This window comes from Malaclemys terrapin, chromosome 8 (assembly GCF_027887155.1).
Source record: "Malaclemys terrapin pileata isolate rMalTer1 chromosome 8, rMalTer1.hap1, whole genome shotgun sequence".
Lineage (NCBI taxonomy): Eukaryota > Metazoa > Chordata > Testudines > Emydidae > Malaclemys > Malaclemys terrapin.
The window spans coordinates 102,975,360-102,996,471 of record NC_071512.1 but is presented as its reverse complement, the minus strand read 5'-3'; the positions used below and the strand labels follow the sequence as shown (position 1 = coordinate 102,996,471).

Here is a 21,112-nt window from a genome sequence, read left to right as displayed (position 1 = left end):
TTGATTTCTTAGATAGATCACAAATAATTAATTGTAAGTTAATACCGAGAGAGCGCACTGTGAGACAGCACAGACTTCTCCTTATGGACTCCAGAATGCAGAAACGTCTGAGCCCCTGGGCACCAGCGAGGCCTAAGTGATGGCAACTTAAAGATGGGAATGAGAAAACCTTCAAACAAAGAGTAACGCATAGACTTCCTGACTACACACAGGGATGGGTGGAGGACAACTGATTCAAATGAAAGTAAACTGTTAGAAATGGCACATGAAGTCCTAGAAATGATGTAACCAATGCCAAAAAGGATATGAAGGGAGATTTGGGTGGTGGACTCCTCAAGTTAAAGAATCTGTTGGGGATGAAAAATAGTAACCTTCAAAAAAAAAAAAAAAAAAAAGCTGGTCAGTGGCTTGAGGAGAGATAAGATGGCATACACGGAGGCAAAAACGCAGCCAAAACAAGTGTTGTGGGGGCTAAAAGTGTGGCCCATGATGTGTTATATAACCGACTAGGAGGACCTGAGGGAGAGAAGACCATCAAAAGGCTTGCCAAGGCAAGAGAGAAAATGTTGAGAGACGTGAACAAGTTTGCTTACACTAGAAATGAATAAGGAATATTGCAAATAAACGGAGAACTAATTAGCAAAGTATGGAGTGATTACTGTGAAAGAGTGATGAATGAGGAGAACCCAAAGGAGGAAATAAGAACATGTAAGCTGAACTGAGGCCTGATGGATTGCATACAGAAGGAAGAGGCTACAGAGGCACTTAACAAAATGAAAAAGGGGGAAGTACTTGGGCCAGATGACGTACTAGTGGGTGAAATGAAATCACTGGGAATGGAAAGTATTAAGTATCTTATACGTTTGTTTAATTATATTCTTAAGAAAGGGAAAATGCTGGATGAATGGCATGAAAGCTTTGTGGTGCCTATTTTTAAACATAAAGGAGATATTCCATTGTGTGCTAATTAGCAACCAATTAAGCGGATATCACCTGCTGGGAAAGTATGGAAGAAGATTATTGAAAAGTATTTATGTGGAATGGTTGAAATTTGGAAGGATCAGGCTGGATTCATGCCAGGGAGGAGCACGATTGATGCCATATGTGCACGATGAATCCCCACGGAGAAGTTCAGAGAAAAAAGATGGCAGTTGAGTCTGGTCTTGGCGTATAATTATGTACCATAAGAAATAGTTCGGTATAGTGTGTAACAGAAGTGTTTCCCAGAAGGATACCCCGTCATATCCAGGATATGCATGACAGAGTGACTACCATAGACAAATTGAATGGGGCCACAGTAGAGATTTTCCAGTAAATGTTGGCCTATGTCACAGGTCAGTTTTGAGCCCCTTTATGTTTGTGGTTGTCATGGATGTGCTAAGTGAGAATATATGAAGGGAGGTGCCTTGGAATCTGCTGTTTGCTGATGACTTAGTGATATATGTGAAAGATTGAGAGACTCTGCAAGCCAACTTTGAACAATGGCAACATAGTTTTGAGTGGTCGGACTTCAAGTGAATGTTGGTAAGATCAAGGCTAGGATAATTGAAGGAGGAGGACTCACCAGAAAAGATGATATATGCAGAGAGCTTAGAAGAGTGAAAGTGATTAACTATCTAGGATCAATGGCTCATGATAACACAAAAAACAGGGGTCACCCCATGAAATTAATAGGCAGCAGCTTTAAAACAAACAAAAGGAAGTAATTCTTCACACAATGCAGAGTCAACCTGGAGAACTCGTTGCCAGTGGATGTTGTGAAGGCTAAAACTATAACAGGGTTCAAAAAAGAATTAGATCAGTTCCTGGAGGATAGGTCCATCAATGGCTATTAGCCAAGATGGTCAGGGAGGCAACCCCATGCTCTGGGTGTCCCTAGCCTCTGACTGCCAAATGCTAGGAGTGGAAAACGGGACGGAACACTCTATGACTGCCTGTTCTGTTCATTCCCTCTGAAGCACCTGGCACTGGCCACTGTTGGAAGACAGGATAGTGGACTAGATGGATTATTGGTCTAACCCAGTATGGTCGTACTTAGGATGATGATTCCCCCCGAGTAATGCCTGGCACTACTCTAAAGCTCTGTGGTGGAGGTGGCAGCAGCTGACCTCAATAATGTTAAAAGGCAGAGTATCTAAAACTGTAATTCGATCCATCTTAAGATATGGAACAGAAAGTTGGCCAGCCACAATAAAGGAAATCAGTATGCTCTCCACCATAGAAATTAAGTCACTGAGATGGTCAAAGACAGAACAAGAAGCTATGGTCTCAAGTTACAGTGGGGAAGGCCTAGGTTGGATATTAGGAAAATCTATTTCACAAGGAGTGTGGTGAAGCACTGGAATGGGTTACCTAGTGGAATCTCCATCCTTAGAGGCTTTTAAGGCCTGGCTTGACAAAGCTTTGGCTGGGATGATTTAGTTGGTGTTGGTCCTGCTTTGAACAGAGGATTGAACTAGATGACCTCCTGAGGTCTCTTCCAACCCTAATAGTCTATGATTCTATGAAATGGTTGGACATTCTATGATAGGAAACAAAATGAGGTTGTAAGGGGCCTAATATGGGTTTCTCCAAGTGAATACAAGTTGAGGGACGATGGTCTACATTGGTATGGGCATATCAAGCAGAGATCAGACAGCTACATCAGTAGGATGGCTCTTTCATGGTTGTGCACAGAAGATGACCCAGGGGAAAGACTAAAGGCACTGCACATTGGCCTTTCTGAGGTCTATTGATATCTGGTCAATCTGCACAACAGCCTCGTGTACGATCATGAGTTCTGGAAGAAGACTCAAAGTCATCAACCCCCAAAAGGGAAGTGGCAAGAAAGATGACAATGATAACCCAAAGGTTTCGATGTGATCTAAACTCTCATGCTTCAGAGAATAACCAACCTCTAACTGAGCAACTCCAAATATGGGCAGGTTATTCCATATGTGTTCTACTTCAAGATTCCTGTTCTTTCCTCCATTTTTCTGTATCCATTTTACCTGTTCTAAATTATTCGTTATTTGGTATGCCTCCATGTCTTCCCTGTAAACAGTCCCAATCTTTTCAGCCTATCCTCCTACAGAATATTTGCATGCATCTAATCATTTGTCATCCATTTTTGACCCCCCTCCTGTTTCTACTATCTCCCTTTGGAGAGAGAATGTGTAGAATTGACACAGTCATCCAGGTGAGGGTTATCACTGATTTATATATCAGCATATTTTCAGATTCCTTATATAGTTTAAGATTTTGTTTGCTGTTTAACCAGCACTGAGGAGATTTTTTTCCATTAAGCCAGACATAATGTCTTTTTCTGGAATGGTTACAGTTAATTTAAAACCTAGCAGTGTGGATGAGCAGTTCAAATTATTCTTTTCTTCTCAAGGTAGAACCTAAAACCAAAACAAATCTTGTCAGAGGAACAGATTTTAAGTAACCATTCTTAGAAAAAGGCAGAGTGGTCTGTTGACTTTTCTTAATTGACCTGCCATCAGAGAAATTATGAGTGAGAGGGCTGGATTCTGCATTTTTGTCATGTAACTGAACTAGGTCTGAACATTACAAGGAATACATTATATTATTATCCAATAAATTGCTAGAAACCTGCAGCTCTGCTGAAATGCTCTGACAGAGAATGAACTAGAGCAGGTTAGAATGAAATAACGACCCCCCTCTCCCCACCCCCCCCAAAAAAAGAAGAGCAGGGTTAGTAATGTGATCTTCCAACTTCTGGTCACTAATTTCAAACCCTAGCACTGGGTAAATTGCTGCTGAACTTGTGCATGTAAAAAAATGTAGATTTGCAAGTAATTCAAGTGTGCCAGTTCCTATTTCCACAATGAAATATAGTCCATGAGAGCATGGCACTTTGTCTCATGTATACAGCAATTTCAATTTGTCAGATTTGCTTGTGTTGTTTAATACTGGAAAGAGAGGTCTGATATGTTGCTGTAGTTTACAGTATTTGCTTTTTTGAAACAGGAAATAAAGCGGCTAACGTTTGTTTGGAGGATTTCAAAGCACTGTTACTGATCTTATGTTTATAAATATCCATTAGGGGTCAGATGCTCTATCTAGGAAAATATAAAACCATATTTGCTATTTTAGTCACTCATATGAGATGTATCCATGTACCACAGCAGAAGACAAAGTATTTAGTGCAAAAGCTATATGCATTTCTTCAGTGGCATTACTGAACAATCCACTAGTCTGCACTGTGGTATAAGAAATGTTTGTTGATCACATCAGCCCTGAACTTAATTTACAAAAATCAAAACCTTAAGTATGATTAAAAACAGTATCAGCTCCTTTTTAATTAGTTTTGCCAGTATCTTTACTGTCTAAATTTAGTAATAACTATAAAGCCTAATCCACATTTTAAGTCAATGTTAATATTTACACCAATCAAAAGTCATCCGAAAATAAAATGATGCCAGAAAATGTAACACCCATAATCTAAATTGAAACCATCTAATGATGTGATAACTCCTATTGGAGATATTTTATAAAATGGCTTTCAGAGCACAGCTTCTTAAATTATAAATAAAGGAATTTCAGTTGCCCCAAACCACTAATAATGCATTTTAAAAACCACTAGCTACTTATTTATGTGATTAAGGTGTCAGTATTCTATTGCAATGTTGGAGGAAGTCATTTCATTTCAATGGCTGTTTGCCCTGATAAACTTCTATAGCTGTATTCTGTCATACTTCCAATTTTCCTTGGGCCTTGCAAACATTCTGCAGTTACATCAGTTTAAATTGTTTATTGATTCCAATAGATTGTATAAACACTTTGGAAGTATAGCTCAGTGACCTAGAAAACGCCAGATCAGAGAAGTTCTCATCATTCATTTCAAAGATGCTATGTCAAGTACGATCTAAGGTACAAAACTATTTTCCCTTGGAATGTGACTAAAGACATTTATTTTCTTTTATGAGGTAAGGATTTTTTTTTCAAGTCATGCAAACAGACAACATTTACCTTAGTGCAAAAAAAAGAATTAAGTCTGGATGTTATAATACAGATGAATACAATTCTCAGACATCCACTAGGATGGAACAGACTATTAGAAATTCAAATAGATGTGTATACTATTTAAACACCAGCTTACAACTCTCAACTTGTATAAAAAATAGGTATTTTCAAATGTCAGACAGTCCAAACCTTCATTTGCACATAGCAAGAAACCCTACGCCATCTTGGATAGCAGAGTTAATGCAAAAGCTTACTGCAGAACGTTTGAATCAGGTATAACTCCTTCCCCACCAGCAAACCTTCCAACTGTGTGTGTAAACGTGCGCAGGTGGCCTCCATGAAGAATTTATCAACTTCAAAGCAGAAACGTCATGCTGAGAAGAAACTACATAGAAGGACAAACTATCACAGGACAGAAATCAATAACGTACTGTAGTAGCAGATTCACAATTGGAGAGCTCTATTGCAAGACAGAAAAAAAAAAAAAAGAAAGAACTCCTTAGCTAAATATAATCAGATAAGCAGCTAAAAGAATCTTTGAGAAACTACCCATGTAACATGAGAGATCATCCAGAAAAACCAAATGGATAGAACTTGGATACTTTGTATCTCTGCAGTACTCATGGTAACCAGAAGAAGTAACTTTATTCCCAGTTAAAGGATCGGAAGTGGCTACTTACCAAAAACAACCTGTTCTCGGCATATATTGCCGACACAGAGAGATGCTGTAAGAATTATGCCAGTAAGACCAATCATGTCAGGAAGAGGTGTGATTTTTTTTTTTGCTGACCTGATTATGGCAGTAAAAGCCTGCCTGTAGATATAGCTATACCAGTAAAAGCTATATGGTTTATAGTATATAGCTTAGTTCAGTTTCCAATCACAAGAAACTATACTGGTATAAAGCACCTTTATACTGATATCGCTGCTTCCAGACTATGTCGCTTTTGCTGCTTTAAGTGTGAAGGAATAGCTACCACAACCACTTTTTTTTAAAGTGTAGACAAGTACTAAGAGTCGTACGATGGCAGTACATAATTGTTTTGAGCAGTAGCTGGTGGGTGCACTCAATTCCTCTTGAGTGCTAAATTCTGTAGACAGGGAATGCATCATCCCTTCTAATGGTCCCTCAGTTCCTTTACACCCCCAGAAGCCCTGTATAGAGCTGGGCTCTGAAGCAGAAAAGAGGTAGCTCTATGGAGGCACACAGAGAACAAGAGCTCTTGCTGATAAATTTGTTAGTCTCCAAGGTGCCACAAGTACTCCTGTTCTTTTTGCAGATACAGACTAACACAGCTGCTACTCTGAAGCTTGCTGATAAGTAAACTCATTTAATTTAAAGCATGAAGGCTAGCCGATCAGCTTCTAAGGAGGTGGGTCTTAAATAATGTCCTTTAATACCACCATTTGCTCTGGATGTGGTGTCAAGAAAATAGTGATTCGTAGGTGTGAACTGACCTCTAGGTAGCAGCCCTACAAATTTCACATAAGGGTACATTGCATGTATACACCATCAACTTTGCAATGCCCTTGTTGATCGAACCCTTAAGCATTCAGGCACACCTGGTATATATCAAAACTGGATGCATTTTCTTATCCATTGTGACAGTCTTTGAGCTCAGGTGGTTAATCCTCAAATTCTTCTCCAGAGACCATCAATTTTCTGACTTCTGAAATGGCTTAGTCCTGTTTAAGGAGAAGCCAGTGCTCTAGACATCCATGGTGTTCAACTTCACCTCCTCAGCATAATTATGAGCATTGTGAAAGAGACAGGCAGAGATATCAGTGATTGAGATGAAAAGTCAGATATAAATTGGTCTAGATTGGGGTAAAGTAGCCACTGGTCTTTGTGGAGTACGGTATAAGGTGACAGATCATCAAGTCCTGTAACTCAAACCCTCCTGGCCAAGTTAACTGTGACAAAATAGGAGATCTTCACTGAAAAGCAATGAAGAAAGCAAGACCCTAAAAGCTCAAACACCTTCCCATGAGTCTATTTAATACCAAGTTCAAGTCCCAAAGTTGAGTAGGTTCCTGAACAGGAGTGTACAAGTTTGTATGACTTTTAAAGACGTGTTTCACCGGGGAACAGACAAAGCCAGAGCACCTTGTCACAGGGCCAGGTTCAGGGCCAGCATAAGCAGTAATAGCAGATGGAAACTGCAGATGCTTACCTAAGAACAGCTTTGATAACAGAGACAGAAGAAAGTCTAAATCAATTGGAACTGGACAGGAAACCGGGTCACAGCCTCTACGGTGAGCAAACTTTTAAAAACAGTTATATTTACCAGCATTCTTCTGTCTAGTGGAGGTGGCTTTCTGGACTCCATTTTAAGATATCTCTATAACATGAGACAAAGGACCTTGAAGTCTGGATGCATTACCCTTCTGGGACAGGGGATCTTGACTCAGGGAGAGAGTGAATAAACAACCTGGGGACAAAACTAGAAGCCAAGAACCTGGGATGAAATCATGACTCCATTGAAGTCAAAGGCAAAACTTCCATAGACTTCAATGGAGCCAGGACACACATGATCAACTGGACCCATATTGGATTAACTAAGATCATCCAACTCTATACTGCCAAAACTTTCCCAGTACTCTGGGAATGAGATAAAACAGAAGAAAGGAGTAAAAGGAGACTCTCTTGGCAATGCAAAAGAAAGGAGTCCTACACATAGATCTTTGACTGTTCTCAAGCAAACCTGATTGTGGTTTGTTGTTCTGACTTGGAGCAGATGAATCCATGTTACAGCGATCCCACCTGGCAGGAATCACACAAGCACCTGAGGGCAGGAGTGACCACTCATGATGCTCCACACCTTTCAGACTGAAATCAGCAGTTAGGAAGTTTTTACACGTGCCAGTTGCAGAATGGAAAGGATTACTTCAAACTGGATGCATGATTCTCAAAGCCCAATTTGTCTCTCAGCACACCAGAAATGACCAAGTATCATGCCTGTGCATTCTCTCCTCAGCTCCAACCAAAGAACTTCGATCTTTAGCTGGTGGAACCCATTTCAATGCTTGTAAAGGAATCCCAAACAAGGGGATGATTTCAGCTTGAGATTTTGCATCAGGCTTTATCATCTAGCAAGGCTTAGCTGCCAAATTACTTGTGCTTGGGGAGATGGGGGTGGGGGATACTTTCATAGGAGAAAACCACCTGTATGTATGCGCTATTGGAGCCTCTTCCAAAAGCAAGTTATGGACCAGTCTTACAATGTTTTTGGGCCCTTTTTGAGAGTCACAGCCTTTAGTGGAGGGGTAGTCAATAGGCAGACTGCAGGCCAAATCCGGACTGCCAGGTGCTTTTGAATGGACCCCAAAATTCTGTTTGTTTACTTATTATTGTTATTTTTTTATTATTTTCTCTGGAGTCTGGACCTTGACTATACCTTGACACAGTTCTGAATCTCTGCTGGGGAGAGACCTGTGAAGTGAAACAGCAAGAATGTTGACCTGATTTTGAGCTGGACTGGCAAAGATGAGTACCATGCAAAAAAAAGCTAAAGGTTGTTTTCAAAGTGTTGTTCTCGCCTGTCTACTGCCTGTGAAAGACCCACACAAAAGAAAAGGGGGTAAAATTGATTAGGCATAGTGACCTTAATTACACACACAGAGTTATCAAATACACAAACAAGGAGAAAAAAGAGAAACATTAACACACAATACACACTAACCTCTCAGTTATAGCAGTGAGAACGCTGTAAAAGTGTCAGGCAGAGGGCGATGGTAAGGGGACACCAACTTAAACTCTAACGATGTTTTAAAAGCCAGCCCACATATGCCCCACTAAAACTATATTTCTACATATTTTTAAAGAAAACCCTAAAGTAAAGTTTCTATTTATAAAAAGAAGCTGTAATTGTATTAGATATAAATACAAACAAATATTGGGGTTGAAAAAAATCAGAAGTAAAAAGTTGAAAACACCTTCAGAATATTTTACCAATGCAATCACCACATTTAAGTTCTTGATGTTTAAGTCAGTCTTTGGAATATTAGCATTTTGCTCGAGAGATATAATAAACATTCAGAGCCAAAACTTGGACTGAGTTATACCAAATATTAGAAACATGCAATTGGAGAAGAGATTTTTATTGCCATGATATCGGGACCCATGTCAGTTGGGCTGTACTGATGCAGTTGAGAGAAGATTGACACCCTAAGTTTTGAACGTGTGATCCTTTGATGACAGCTCAAATGACTACATAAAGTAACAGGAAATCCACAGTCATTTTAGCCTTATAACCCCAAACAGTCAACCTACAGTTATGCAAACATAACTGTTATTCAACTATTGCCAATTGTTCCAAAATTTCACAGACAACAAATGAAAACAAGCCTTTACCTTTCTCTAAGAGAAGAACGGTTGAGTACAGGACTTGAGGAATGTTTCTGCAATGAGGAGGGTGCTGAATGTATTAATGAACTAGTAGAACGAAATTGCCTACTAGCAGTACCCGACATCGGGTGCTCATCACAGCTGTCAGAAGAGCCATCTAAGTCTTTCCCATGATGAGACCTGATAATCTGTCAGAGAAAAAACAGCAGCAGAACTTCAAACCATATATTATAAGTGCCTAGGTTATGCCTGTGCATAAGCTAACAGGGAGCAGAGATGTACACTTTCCACTTTTTCTGTATGTAAAACAAAGTTTAAAAATTAGACTTGTCTGTATTAAGAAATACACATAAGACAATTATTTATAGAGATTTGCATATAACATAGGAGTGGGAATGGCAGCACCCCCCTAATTAAGATTGCATTCCAGGCTAACCCCCTGTTTTCAGTCACTGATATCTTTTTGAAGTTTTCACCTTTCTGGCTGAAATTTTCCAGGATTGGTTCTGAACTGGGACTTTTTAGTCTCAGCAAAAGCTCTTCAGCCATATTGGATTATCAAACAAGATGGTGGTAGGGAGGGAGACAACATTTTCCCCATTATAAAAGAATTTTTTTGCAATTTTTTTGGACCAGCTACAGAGCTGAAAAAAATTAAAGGCAAAAATCTGAAACAGCCCTCACTGAAGAAAGTGCCTTGGAGGTTTCTAGTGAAAAGAGACTTTGGAGATTTCCACTGGAAGTGTTCTCTATTTGCCCAAGTTATGACCCTTTAAAAAACTGACTACTACACCCGTACAGTGTATTTTGCATGGGTTTTCTCTCTAAGCTTGTAAAGTGCTAAGGAAAGTTACACCTTGCACGCTTGAGTGATGGGGTTTGCTGCTAATGAAAAATGTGCAAGCAGTGCAAAGGGCTTAGAAAGGTTGCTATATTCCTTAAGTTTCACAGAAAGGTGCCCCACTGTGATGAACCTTTTTTAGTATTCCACCATCTTGATCCAGCATCTCACTCCCTGCTGGTCCCATCAACTAGGGCCAAATTCTTGATCTCTAGATATTGCTCCAGCCCCATAAGGGAGATCTTTGGACACTGTAGAGATGTCAGAAAAGGCTCCATGACAAAGATGTGGGGCAGGATAAGGATGCACGTTTTCCAGCTTAGGGGAACAGGCCACGTCTCATCTTGTTTGCCATGCCCACTTATGCAGAAATAGCATTTCTAGATCAAGATTCAATCTGTTCCCATATATTCCTACAAAGAGAGTCATCATAGCCTTATTCAAATGTAACCTTGACTAAAGCTTTACACCATTTGCCCTTTAAAGCTTCCTGTACCCTGTGGGAGAAAGGAATTTGATTTGTTATTTTACACCACACATGTACAAGAACTCAATAATATTCCATGGAATTGTCCGTGCTAGCCAGGAAACCCTCTGAAAGGCAGGACTGTATCTGACCCCATTGTATAAGACAGTATTTTTAGGTGAACTTTAACCAAAGTTTAATGCCCCAGTCACACCACACAGAAGACCTAAATTAACAAATAAAAGCCAGGAGAGTCCTAACATTTTGGCCCCATGAGCTAATTCACCTAACAACTTTAAAAGAGGCAGCTGATGTTTGTTACAAAATTAGAATCCCATTCAAATGTAATCTTCAGATTAAACACACACACACAAACAGCATGCCCAAATATCATCCGCTTTATTAAATTTAACACTGATTTCCCCTTAAGAGCTACATTACACCAATAGTAATTCTCAGGTCCTCTTACTCTACACAATATTAACAACATCTAGTTCAGAGCTATACAATTATTTTTGGCAACATAAAAGGTATATTCCCTTTTGCCTGTATTTTTTTGTTGGAACCAGGAATGCTTAAGGGCATCAGGAGAGTGATGAATTTAATCTGTATCTGTGATATCTATGTGCTCCAAACAATGACGGCCACTAACATCTTCTTCCCCATTTGAGAAAAATGGATTTGAATTAAAACATCCATCATAAAAGCATATTTAGAAGTTCTCTGTACAGTTTATCACTTATCACTATGGAATAATCCAGAAGCAGCACAATATATTAGACTTACATGCCACATAAAACTGCAGTCCTACATAGTGAAAGTTGAGAAGCTGACAAGACAGTTTGGCCTGAACCAAAGTTTTATCCTTTTAATTCACTTTCCTTCTCCCTCCCTGCATCACCTCTCTTGCCAGCCATTAGACAATCTAATAGGGCACACACACAATAATTAACGGTCTACAGTCTGCTAATAAAATTTCCGGGGTATTTCAGGAAAAACAAAAATTAGGAAAGAAAGGATAAACAAGTTACATCTCATTTCACACGTCTATCAGGTGGGTTAGATAAACAAGCCCCTCCATCCCAACCAAGAACCTGGGGAAAGCAGCTAGCTGAGAAAGGAAAGACAAAACTTGAGAATAAGCACAAGAGCCAAACATTTGAAGTAATGAGCAGCAATTTAAAAATAAAAAATGTGGGCCCTGTTCTCATTTACACCAATGCTCTGGTGAGACAAGGGATCCTCTTGAAGTGAACGTAAATGTAATTTCACACCCACTTTAAAGTGCCTTGACTCACCCCGGCATCATAAAGTGAAAGTGACTTTACTGTAAATAAAAATTGGGTTCTATAACTGCAGAACATGATTTACTATGAATGTATGTCCATAGTGTTAACAGTTTGTTTATGCAGAATGTTTTGAGAATGCTTTATAGTACAAATGGAACAATATCTATATTTAATAATGGTCCAATGTACAGCATCAAACAACAAGATGAAGAAGTTGTATACTTGATTTCACTCAGGCACCTTCAACAGAAATCCCACACACTTTTCTATTCCACATACTCCAAAACAAAGACAAATGTACATGCGATTTTATTTGCATTACTTACTTTAGTATGCTTGGGTCTATAGCTGCCAAGAAGAGAAGGATCTGGAAAAAAGTGCACCCCAGCAGAATTTTTAACCAAGTTTTGAGACGATAGGTCTAGAAGCTACATGCAGTTTAGGAAAAAAAATTTAAAAGTCTTTCCCAAAAATCACTTATAACTCACCTTTCAAACAGTAGCGAAAGCAATTTACTGTTGTTATATATTTACATGCATTTACATTCTTCAGATGCAATTTACATGCATCCGAAGAAGTGTTTTTTTACCCATGAAAGCTTATGCCCAAATAAATCTGTTAGTCTTTAAGGTGCCACTGGACTCCTCGTTGTTTTCGTGGATACAGACTAACACGGCTCCCCCTCTGATACGTGATATTTTGAATTACACAATGTAATGTCACGGCCATTAGTGTTTTAGGGTTTTAATTTCTTCAGCTGACAACAATAACTTCAGGTTTGACTGCAACCTAAGGCTATGTCTACACTAGAGACCTTACAGTGGCACAGCTGTACTGATGCAGCTGTGCTGCTGTAAAATCTCTCACGTATCTGCTCTATGCCAATGGGAGAGAGCTCTCCTGTAGACATAACTAAATCACCCGCAACGAGCGGCGGTAGCTATGTCGGTGGGAGAAGCTCTCCTGCTGACATAGTGCTGTGCACAGTACCATTTATGCCGGAGAAACTCATGCTCAGAGGGGTGGTTTTTCCACACCCGTGTGACATAAGTTTTGCCGACATAAGTGGTAGAATAGACATGGCCTAAGTTAATGGGATCTCATCACAGAGGATGAGTACAGTTTTGTGAGTGAACTGAAGCGACTCATATTGTTATTCATTGCTTAAACCAATGTAAAGTAAAACTATAACCAGAATATTGCCCATATTTTCTACTACACTATAGTAAGCCACTTTGAAAAGGATGTCAAATTTCCATCCTAAAAGAGAAGTCCACTGTGTATCCACAGGACTGGAAATGTCCCAACTATTCACACACTGCTGCTATGCCTCGAATCCATTTGGTGGATAGTACACCTCTACCCCGATATAACGCGACCCGATATAACATGAATTTGGATATAACACGGGAAAGCAGTGCTCCGGGGGGAGGGAAGGGACTGCGTGCTCCGGTGGATCAAAGCAAGTTCGATATAACATGGTTTCACCTATAACGCGGTATGATTTTTTGGCTCCCGAGGACAGCATTATATCGGGGTAGAGATGTACCTACAAGGTAAGAGTGAGTTCACCTAATAATATCTAATGCTTAGTTCTTCTGTGCAACTTTAGATATCCAGAGAGCAGGAGAAACAGAAAGGGGCTACCATTCTAACTACAGATACATGCACAGAAATCCCACTGATATCAATGGCTCCCAAGTTTTGATACAATGTGCTTATATCTAAAAGAGGCCATATATTTGGGATCCTTCAGGATGAAAGCTTCCCCCTTAAGCACTGGGGGAAACCCTTCTTTAATTAAAAGCGCTATAGTATCTGCAGAGCCAATTTTTCAATAACTGTCTCTGATTCTACAGGCACAAAATGAATTTAGTATCTAATTTGGGGGTGCAACCAAGTAACCAAGTTTCTAAATCCCCTCCTAGAAAGCAGACAGGACCTCCAGTTTTCAGTCTCATCCAAAAGATCAATATATACTTGCAGTAAACTGCATGGACTCAGTTAGCTACCTCCAGAAGGATGAAAGAGGACCGAGCTGTCATTTCTAGGATTAGAACATTTGATTCCAGGAATCTGTATTTTTCAGAAGTCTGATCCTTATAACTGTTACACCCCAGGACATAGGCAGGGGGTTGCTCTCTACCAATGAATCTTATGACTGTTAGAAGTGACAACTCTTTTCTGAGGTAGATTTCAGTCCCCTAGTGACTGGCCCAAGACCACTAACTCATTTCATATAAGTGCTTGATGCTTCTAAGGTGGTAACGTGGCTTTGATATTATCAAACTGCAACAGATTCAAGTTTATGACCCTGAGGTGAAAGGCTTTGCATCCCAATGTCTACATCTGGAGCCTCCAGTCCTTCCACTATGGGCAAACTGCAAAGTACCTTTAATTCACAGTGAATTGCAATGAAGGTATTACTAGTGAGGAGTCACAATCAAATGTAAATAGTAAATACCGATGAAGTTCACTACAGTTCATGCTCTCATACATGAGGAATACTGAACAAATTAAACCATGTTTTAAAGTACCATCTTCCCTAATTTTACTTGAGACAGACAGGGAATCTCCAAGTCTGTGGAAATATACTATATGGAAGGAGGATTCAACATAGCTCTCCACTAAAGGATTCTAACTTTAATCCATGGATTACTGGAAGCAACAAAACAAACAATCCATGTCGTGCATATGGGAAATAAGAGATCAGAAGCTTAGGCTTGGTCTACACTACCCCCCCTAATTCGAACTAAGGTACGCAACTTCAGCTACGTGAATAACGTAGCTGAAGTCGAAGTACCTTAGTTCGAACTTACCTTGGTCCACACGCGGCAGGCAGGCTCCCCCGTCGACTCCGCGGTACTCCTCTCGCCGAGCTGGAGTACCACAGTCGACGGCAAGCACTTCCGGGTTCGACTTATCGCGTCCAGACTAGACGCGATAAGTCGAACCCAGAACTTCGATTTCCAGCCGTCGAACTAGCTGGTAAGTGTAGCCAAGGCCTAAATAAAATGGCCAAGCATAGCCAACACTGTAAGAAGGCCAGTATTTTTCAGTGCATATGAAGATACATAATTATTTTCCCTGCCCAGTACACCAACCCTGTAGGCTAACAGTAGCACGCCGGGTGTACTGTTCTTTTTGCAGATACAGACTAACACGGCTGCTACTCTGAAACCTGAAATTCAGAGGCAAGCATTATAGGGGCTTCAGCAGCTAGGTGGGTCCCAATAACCAATCAGACACATGGATAAGTGAAAGAGTATTTTACTTTGGCTGGCAGGAAAGGGAAAGGGAAAGGTTGCAGATATCCTAGGTAAAGAGGCTTAAAATAGTTACAGTTCAAAGTGCGTATTAGGGATTTTTGTTCGGGTTGTCAGGGCTCCTCAGGACTAGTGCTTGGAGTGCCCTCTCCAGTGTCATCTTTGTTCAAGCAAACAGGCATTTGCAGGTTTCCAAGCCAGGGTCAGTGAGTGTCTCTCCCCGGGTTCTCCGTGCCTTGCTCCTTGCTAGCATAGGCTGTACTTTACCAAGGCACCAGCCTATGTTGGGGGACACACTGTTTTCAGATGATACAGAACTAAGGACCCAATCATTGGAATAATTAGATATCCTAAGCCACATTTTTTATAACAGTAGTTTCATTCATCCCAGCGTCCTGGCTAAATCCTAGGAAGAAAGGACAGTCTTTCCACACTAAGGGGTTAAAAAGCCTAACCTGCTGTATGGAACAGGAGTATCTAAGACGAGATACACAAGTCAATACTTACCATAAGATACCCTGGACCAACCTTCTCGTCCACTGTCTCTGGTGGGATGCCAAGTATGAACGTCAACAGTGGGGCTCGGATGTTCAATCTGGAGCCAAAACATTGTTAAAACGTTTAGCGTTGGAGGTAAACTTTTTATACGACCACACACACACACAAATAAATTAAATTATCTTTCCTTCTCCTGTATGTACACCTCTGCTCCTTTCTGGTTCAATTATAAACTTAAGATTTTTGATAATATTTAGGAAGTTATTCTCAGAATTTTGTCTGTGTAAATGTAGTATTATTACATATACACAGACAATAATGTAAGAACATAGTTATGAAAACCCTTAGATGAGAAATTATAAAGCAAACCAGAAAGGAGGTGAGAGGGTGACACGCAGCAGAACAAGATGTAACTTATTGTCTTATATATTGATGCAAATCCACTAGAACCTTCTTACAGTAACTCAAAGTAACCAATAAATACAAGTTCTTGTTTTGAATTTTGCCAAACATGCAGCTTCATTACAGATGGTCTGCTACAGGCACCAGTTACATAACAGGAGAAAAGGAAAGGCCTTCCTTTTTGCATTCACTACAAATTAGATATCTAATATTTACCAGAAATAGTTCAGATCTCACCAAGATATTTAAAGCGTTGCTCTTCTTCCTAATTAAAGGATAACGTTTTAGCAAGTTCAAATTTTGATCTTAATGTAACACACAGAATTCCCAGTCCAAGAAGACCCCAGCATTAAAGATACCCGTAAGGAGTGTTATCACATCAGAAATGTAATGGAAGTCTGGATATGGCACATTAAAAGAATGCAGCAGATACACATTTTCTTTTTGTAGAAGAGGCACAAAAGTAGTCAGTAATCAGAATCAGCAATTGTCATGTAAAGGTGCTGTAATTACACTGTGAACATCACCTATAGATCAGAAACAGAATAATTGACTAATTTGAGTTAAAAGAAAAAATAATATCCATGGGAGTACGATAAGCGGTAGGATGAAGATTAATGGTTGCTTAAGGCTCATCTGAATTTCTAAAGGGTATCTAAGAGTAAAAGAAAAAACTTGTAAGTGAATTCCAGAGTTTGACAACATATGCTAATGAATTAATTAGTAATAAGCTAAAAAAAAAAAGGAATAATCAGAGAAGTAACTAAGATAATCAGGTAACGTGGCAGATAAGATCGCTGGAATTGCACGCAAGCCCTGATATCATAGCACAGAAACAAAAGAGCCCAATTTCTCTTTCTCTCTGCAATCTTTCAAGGTTGGATTCTTAAGGTAGATGTTTATAGTGATCATGGGAAATATTAAGAAAAAAGAAAATTAACAAAGTACATATCAAACAATATGATCCTTCAAGACGTTAAGCACTTTGGCCCCAATCCAGCAAAATACTTAAGAACATGCTTAGCTTTAAGCAAGAGTAGTCTGTTGACTTCAGCAGGACGACCCACGTACTTAAAGTTAAGCATATGCATAAGTGCTTTGCTAGATCAGGGTCAGAATGCTCAGGAACTTGAAGGATTAAGTTTATATTTTAGTAAACGGACAATTTCAAAGACAAGACGATAACGTAAAGAAAGGTACGAAGGAGGGAGTCTGACTTTTCATAAAGTCACTGCACTCTTTTCAAATCCTATTCAGCCACTTTTAATACTAATACCAATTACTTCCAACTTGAATTATGCACCTATTATGCTGTCCAGTGTGCTAGAAGAAAAAGAATGGGCACTCAGAATTTAAACCTGGTATTCATGAAAGAGTTTGATCCTTGTCAGTTACCGACGCTGACAAAAGGACTTTTATTCTAGTTAATTTTACATTTAAATCACTATGTAGCAGGCTGTTTAGGAGAAAAAAAGATTTTTCATATAAACTAGGATTTGGGGAGTAATATTTAGCAAAAGAATAATGTTTGACCTGAGCTTAAATGGGAAACACTTTGCAGAGAATACATACATGTCTAACTACAAATGGAGGTTTATCGGTTTCTCTTCTGAATTCAAAAGGCCCCAGATTTAAATGGGCCAGTCGTTGTCTGGCTTCTTCTGATAGCTCACACATTCGTCTTTTTGTGTATGGAGATGGAGATCGTGATTTAGAAGCTATTGTGGGCTGCTCATAGTTCTTTGTTGCTAAGCAGTGCCTGTTTTTCTCAGGTGAAGGGGTGTTTTTCTTTGGTGACCTTGTTTGTAATCTTCCATTTGGTGTTGAATGATGCACCCGATCCAAATTATCCTAAAGTGAAAAGAGAAATTATGTGGCTTGACAGCATGCCGAGCAAAGATTGCTGCTGATAATACAGCAAACAAACATCTGCAAAGCGGGAACCAACATCTCCGACAGAAATAGACGTATGTCAGTTCAAGTTACCCTAACAAAACTATAATCACACAGCAATTTAGAAAAAAAACAGAGATGGTCCTTTTAAAATAATGTGCTTAAAAACAGGAGAAGGATAAAATGCACATTGTTAAATGTCAGACTTTAAGGTTAAGTGCCTGATATTTATCCAATTAGCTTGCTCACACAGTTGGTGCTAAAGACACTATATGAAATTAAGTTGAATTATGTTACTTTAGTTCATTTAATGACAACTCTGCCTAGCATATATGATTAAAAGTTTACAGATTCGAAAATATTTGCTCAACTTGCTACCATCTTTTTTTGTAAAATACTTTCAAGTTTTTACCTTTCTGAGTGTAAGGTTAAATAAATCTGCCTATTTTTTTAAAAAAACAGTGGATGGCAACAGACTGAATTCTTGTTTATGGTTAAATTATATGCATTTTAGAAGCTGACCAAAGATTCATAATTAGTTAACTGCTTTGAAAAATGCATTTTCTTGAAAGATGGGGAATTTACTGGGGTATTTTGTTAAAGAGAAGGCTATTAGCAAAAAGCTATAATAATACAACTTTAAGGACCCACTTTCCAGTGTTCCTCTTCAGTTATGCCAATAATATAATACAAATGCAAAACCAAAACATTTGCCTGTAAATGGCATTTTTTGCATCCACAAATACAGGGTTTGGAGGCAAAGTTTGAAGACCATTTAAAATTCCAGCATAGGGGTCTAGCTCAGAGTTGACACAAGCTTTAAAAATACCACATTGTGACATGCATAGTATATTAACAAGCCACAATTCTTTTTAACCAGCAATACCAAACTAAGAGTTATTAAGGAAAGAGCCAGCCCTAACTATTAACTTCTTCACTTACCAGTTTAAAAGTCAACTGTCAAGATTAATACTTTCAGTACTGAAGTTTAATTTGAAATACATTATCACTCTTTTGTCATTTCAGCACAAAGTCATCTTTCAGCTGCCTCTACAAGCTTTATAGTTTGAGACATGCTAGGAAGAAAGGCTATGCTTTGAACGCTTTCTCAATGGCACATTTTGGCTTTGATGTCACAGTATAATGAACTGGAATTTCAGGTAAAGTTTGGCTTCAAATACCTTATTTTATTAGTATTTCATTTTGTATATTTTTATGACTTTCCTTTGGAAATTACTTTTCCTTTTAAAATAAAAAGAGATGACAGACAATATTCTGGTGCATATGCAATGCAACTGCACTACATCGGTGCATAAGAACTGAAACAGAAATTGACTAGAGTAACTGGGCTGTATTCAATGTTTATTGCTTGCCTTTCCATCTGCACTCACGGTTACGTGTTTAAGACTATATATGTTAAGAATCTCAGGTACCTTTTAGTACATTAAAAATCTCAAGTACATGCTATATATATTTCAGAAAAACACCAATATGACAGCATCTCTTTAAAGTGACAATGTCAACTTGATTTTTTTTTTTTTTTTAGGTTTATCAGTTTAGAAGCGTTCAGTTTTCTAATAGAATGTGTCTTTTAAAAAAAAAAAACAAATCCTCCTTTAAAAATGTTGATAAGGGTTTTTTTTTTTTATTTTGCTCCCCTGCTTAAGGATAGACCCAACATCACCACCACCACCACCACCCAAAAATTCACAGGCTACCCCTTTCGCTCTCTGTGCACATGCCTGCCTACCGCCTGTTCACTTTCAGTTTTGCTGTCACTATTACTAATAAACACCATTTTGAACAACATGGAAAAGAGTGATGTCATCATATAAGTGCATAAGACAGAAACCCCGACGGAGGCTCAAAACGGTGAAACTGACTATACACAAAATGCTGTCAAACACACAAAGTAAACAAATTGCAGAAAAATAGTTTCCTCCAGTCTGTTCAGTTAGGGCATCTAAAGCATTACTTATCATTGTTTCATAATTTTCAGATGGATATTTGATTGACAAATTGACGGTTGCCTGAAGAAGTGAGGTTTTTACCCACGAAAGCTTATGCCCAAATAAATCTGTTAGTCTTTAAGGTGCCACCAGACTCCTTGTTGTTTTTTAAAATGAAGTCTTCATCTCCATTACAAAAATAATTTCTCAAGATAATTACTATTATACTTTATTTATTGGTTTGTTGTTTTTAATAATTTGTCATCTCCAGGTTCACCCAGCTACTGTTAGATAATGACGAGAAGACATCTTCCCAACTCCACACATATCAGGGACTCGCCCCTCAGCTGATCACAGGATATGGAAGCTGTTAATTGTTTCGTATTGGAGGAACTCTCAGCACCTACTGTCAAGCACCTAGCCTTCTCTTTACTCATGCTTGATTAAAAATTTAATCAAGTTGTCAAGCACCTCTGACAACTGTTTTACTCAAAACAAAAGGATGAAAAAAGTTTGTAGGGAGTAGCACATGCAAACATTTGACAGCGCAGCTGTCAATTTCAATCTGGAAATTAAATCACAAACAGTTAAATTATGCTAACCTGTACATGAATCCTTCCTGAACTTAACAGGCTTTCTGTAATAAGGGAGCTGGTAGAAAATCTCAATTTTGGTGCAATTCCCTAGAAGAGAGACAATAATTGAACATCAAGCTCCAACTAAAGATAAAGGGTATCAAAGAAATAAATGTCACCTAATGTAACAAACCATTCCTAATTTTAAACCATTTCCTTTGTTAATTTCAGCCTTTAATAAAGATAATTAGAAAAGACAGAACAGCAATGGTAAATGTCAAGAAGATAACATTTGCATTTCTGACAATTCAATTACAGATGATTACATTGCTTTTGTACAACAATTAAGGTCTGACTTTTATTTCAATATATTTCTTTGTCAAAAGCAGTTTTAAAGATTTTTCATGTCATGTTACAACATCAATAAAAATTCAAGTAATGCTTTGCAAGTTTCATTCCTACTGACTTCGCAAACTTATTTATAAACACATTATTGCTTGTGGCTTATGCTAAACTATTGTTTTTCTATTTACTTATATGTGAACTTTTGGTATTCACTGACTGTGTATAATGTTAGAAAAAAATGTATACAGAATTAAGGGCCATACCATGTTCTG

At 38.7% G+C, this 21,112-nt stretch overlaps 1 protein-coding gene across 2 annotated transcripts in view; it reads right to left on the bottom strand.

Annotated features, from left to right (window-relative positions):
• Positions 1–21,112, bottom strand: part of SPATA6 (spermatogenesis associated 6) — a 64,414-nt gene that overhangs the window by 26,161 nt on the left and 17,141 nt on the right. The window contains exons 6-10 of one of the 2 annotated variants that reach the window (XM_054037942.1): positions 20,523–20,603; positions 17,651–17,929; positions 15,686–15,773; positions 12,239–12,279; positions 9,323–9,504 (exon numbers count right to left, since the gene is read on the bottom strand). In XM_054037942.1, coding sequence (XP_053893917.1) covers positions 9,323–9,504; positions 12,239–12,279; positions 15,686–15,773; positions 17,651–17,929; positions 20,523–20,603 — 671 coding nt within the window. The remainder of the gene's footprint in view (positions 1–9,322; positions 9,505–12,238; positions 12,280–15,685; positions 15,774–17,650; positions 17,930–20,522; positions 20,604–21,112) is intronic. The other variant, XM_054037943.1, reaches the window with a different exon arrangement.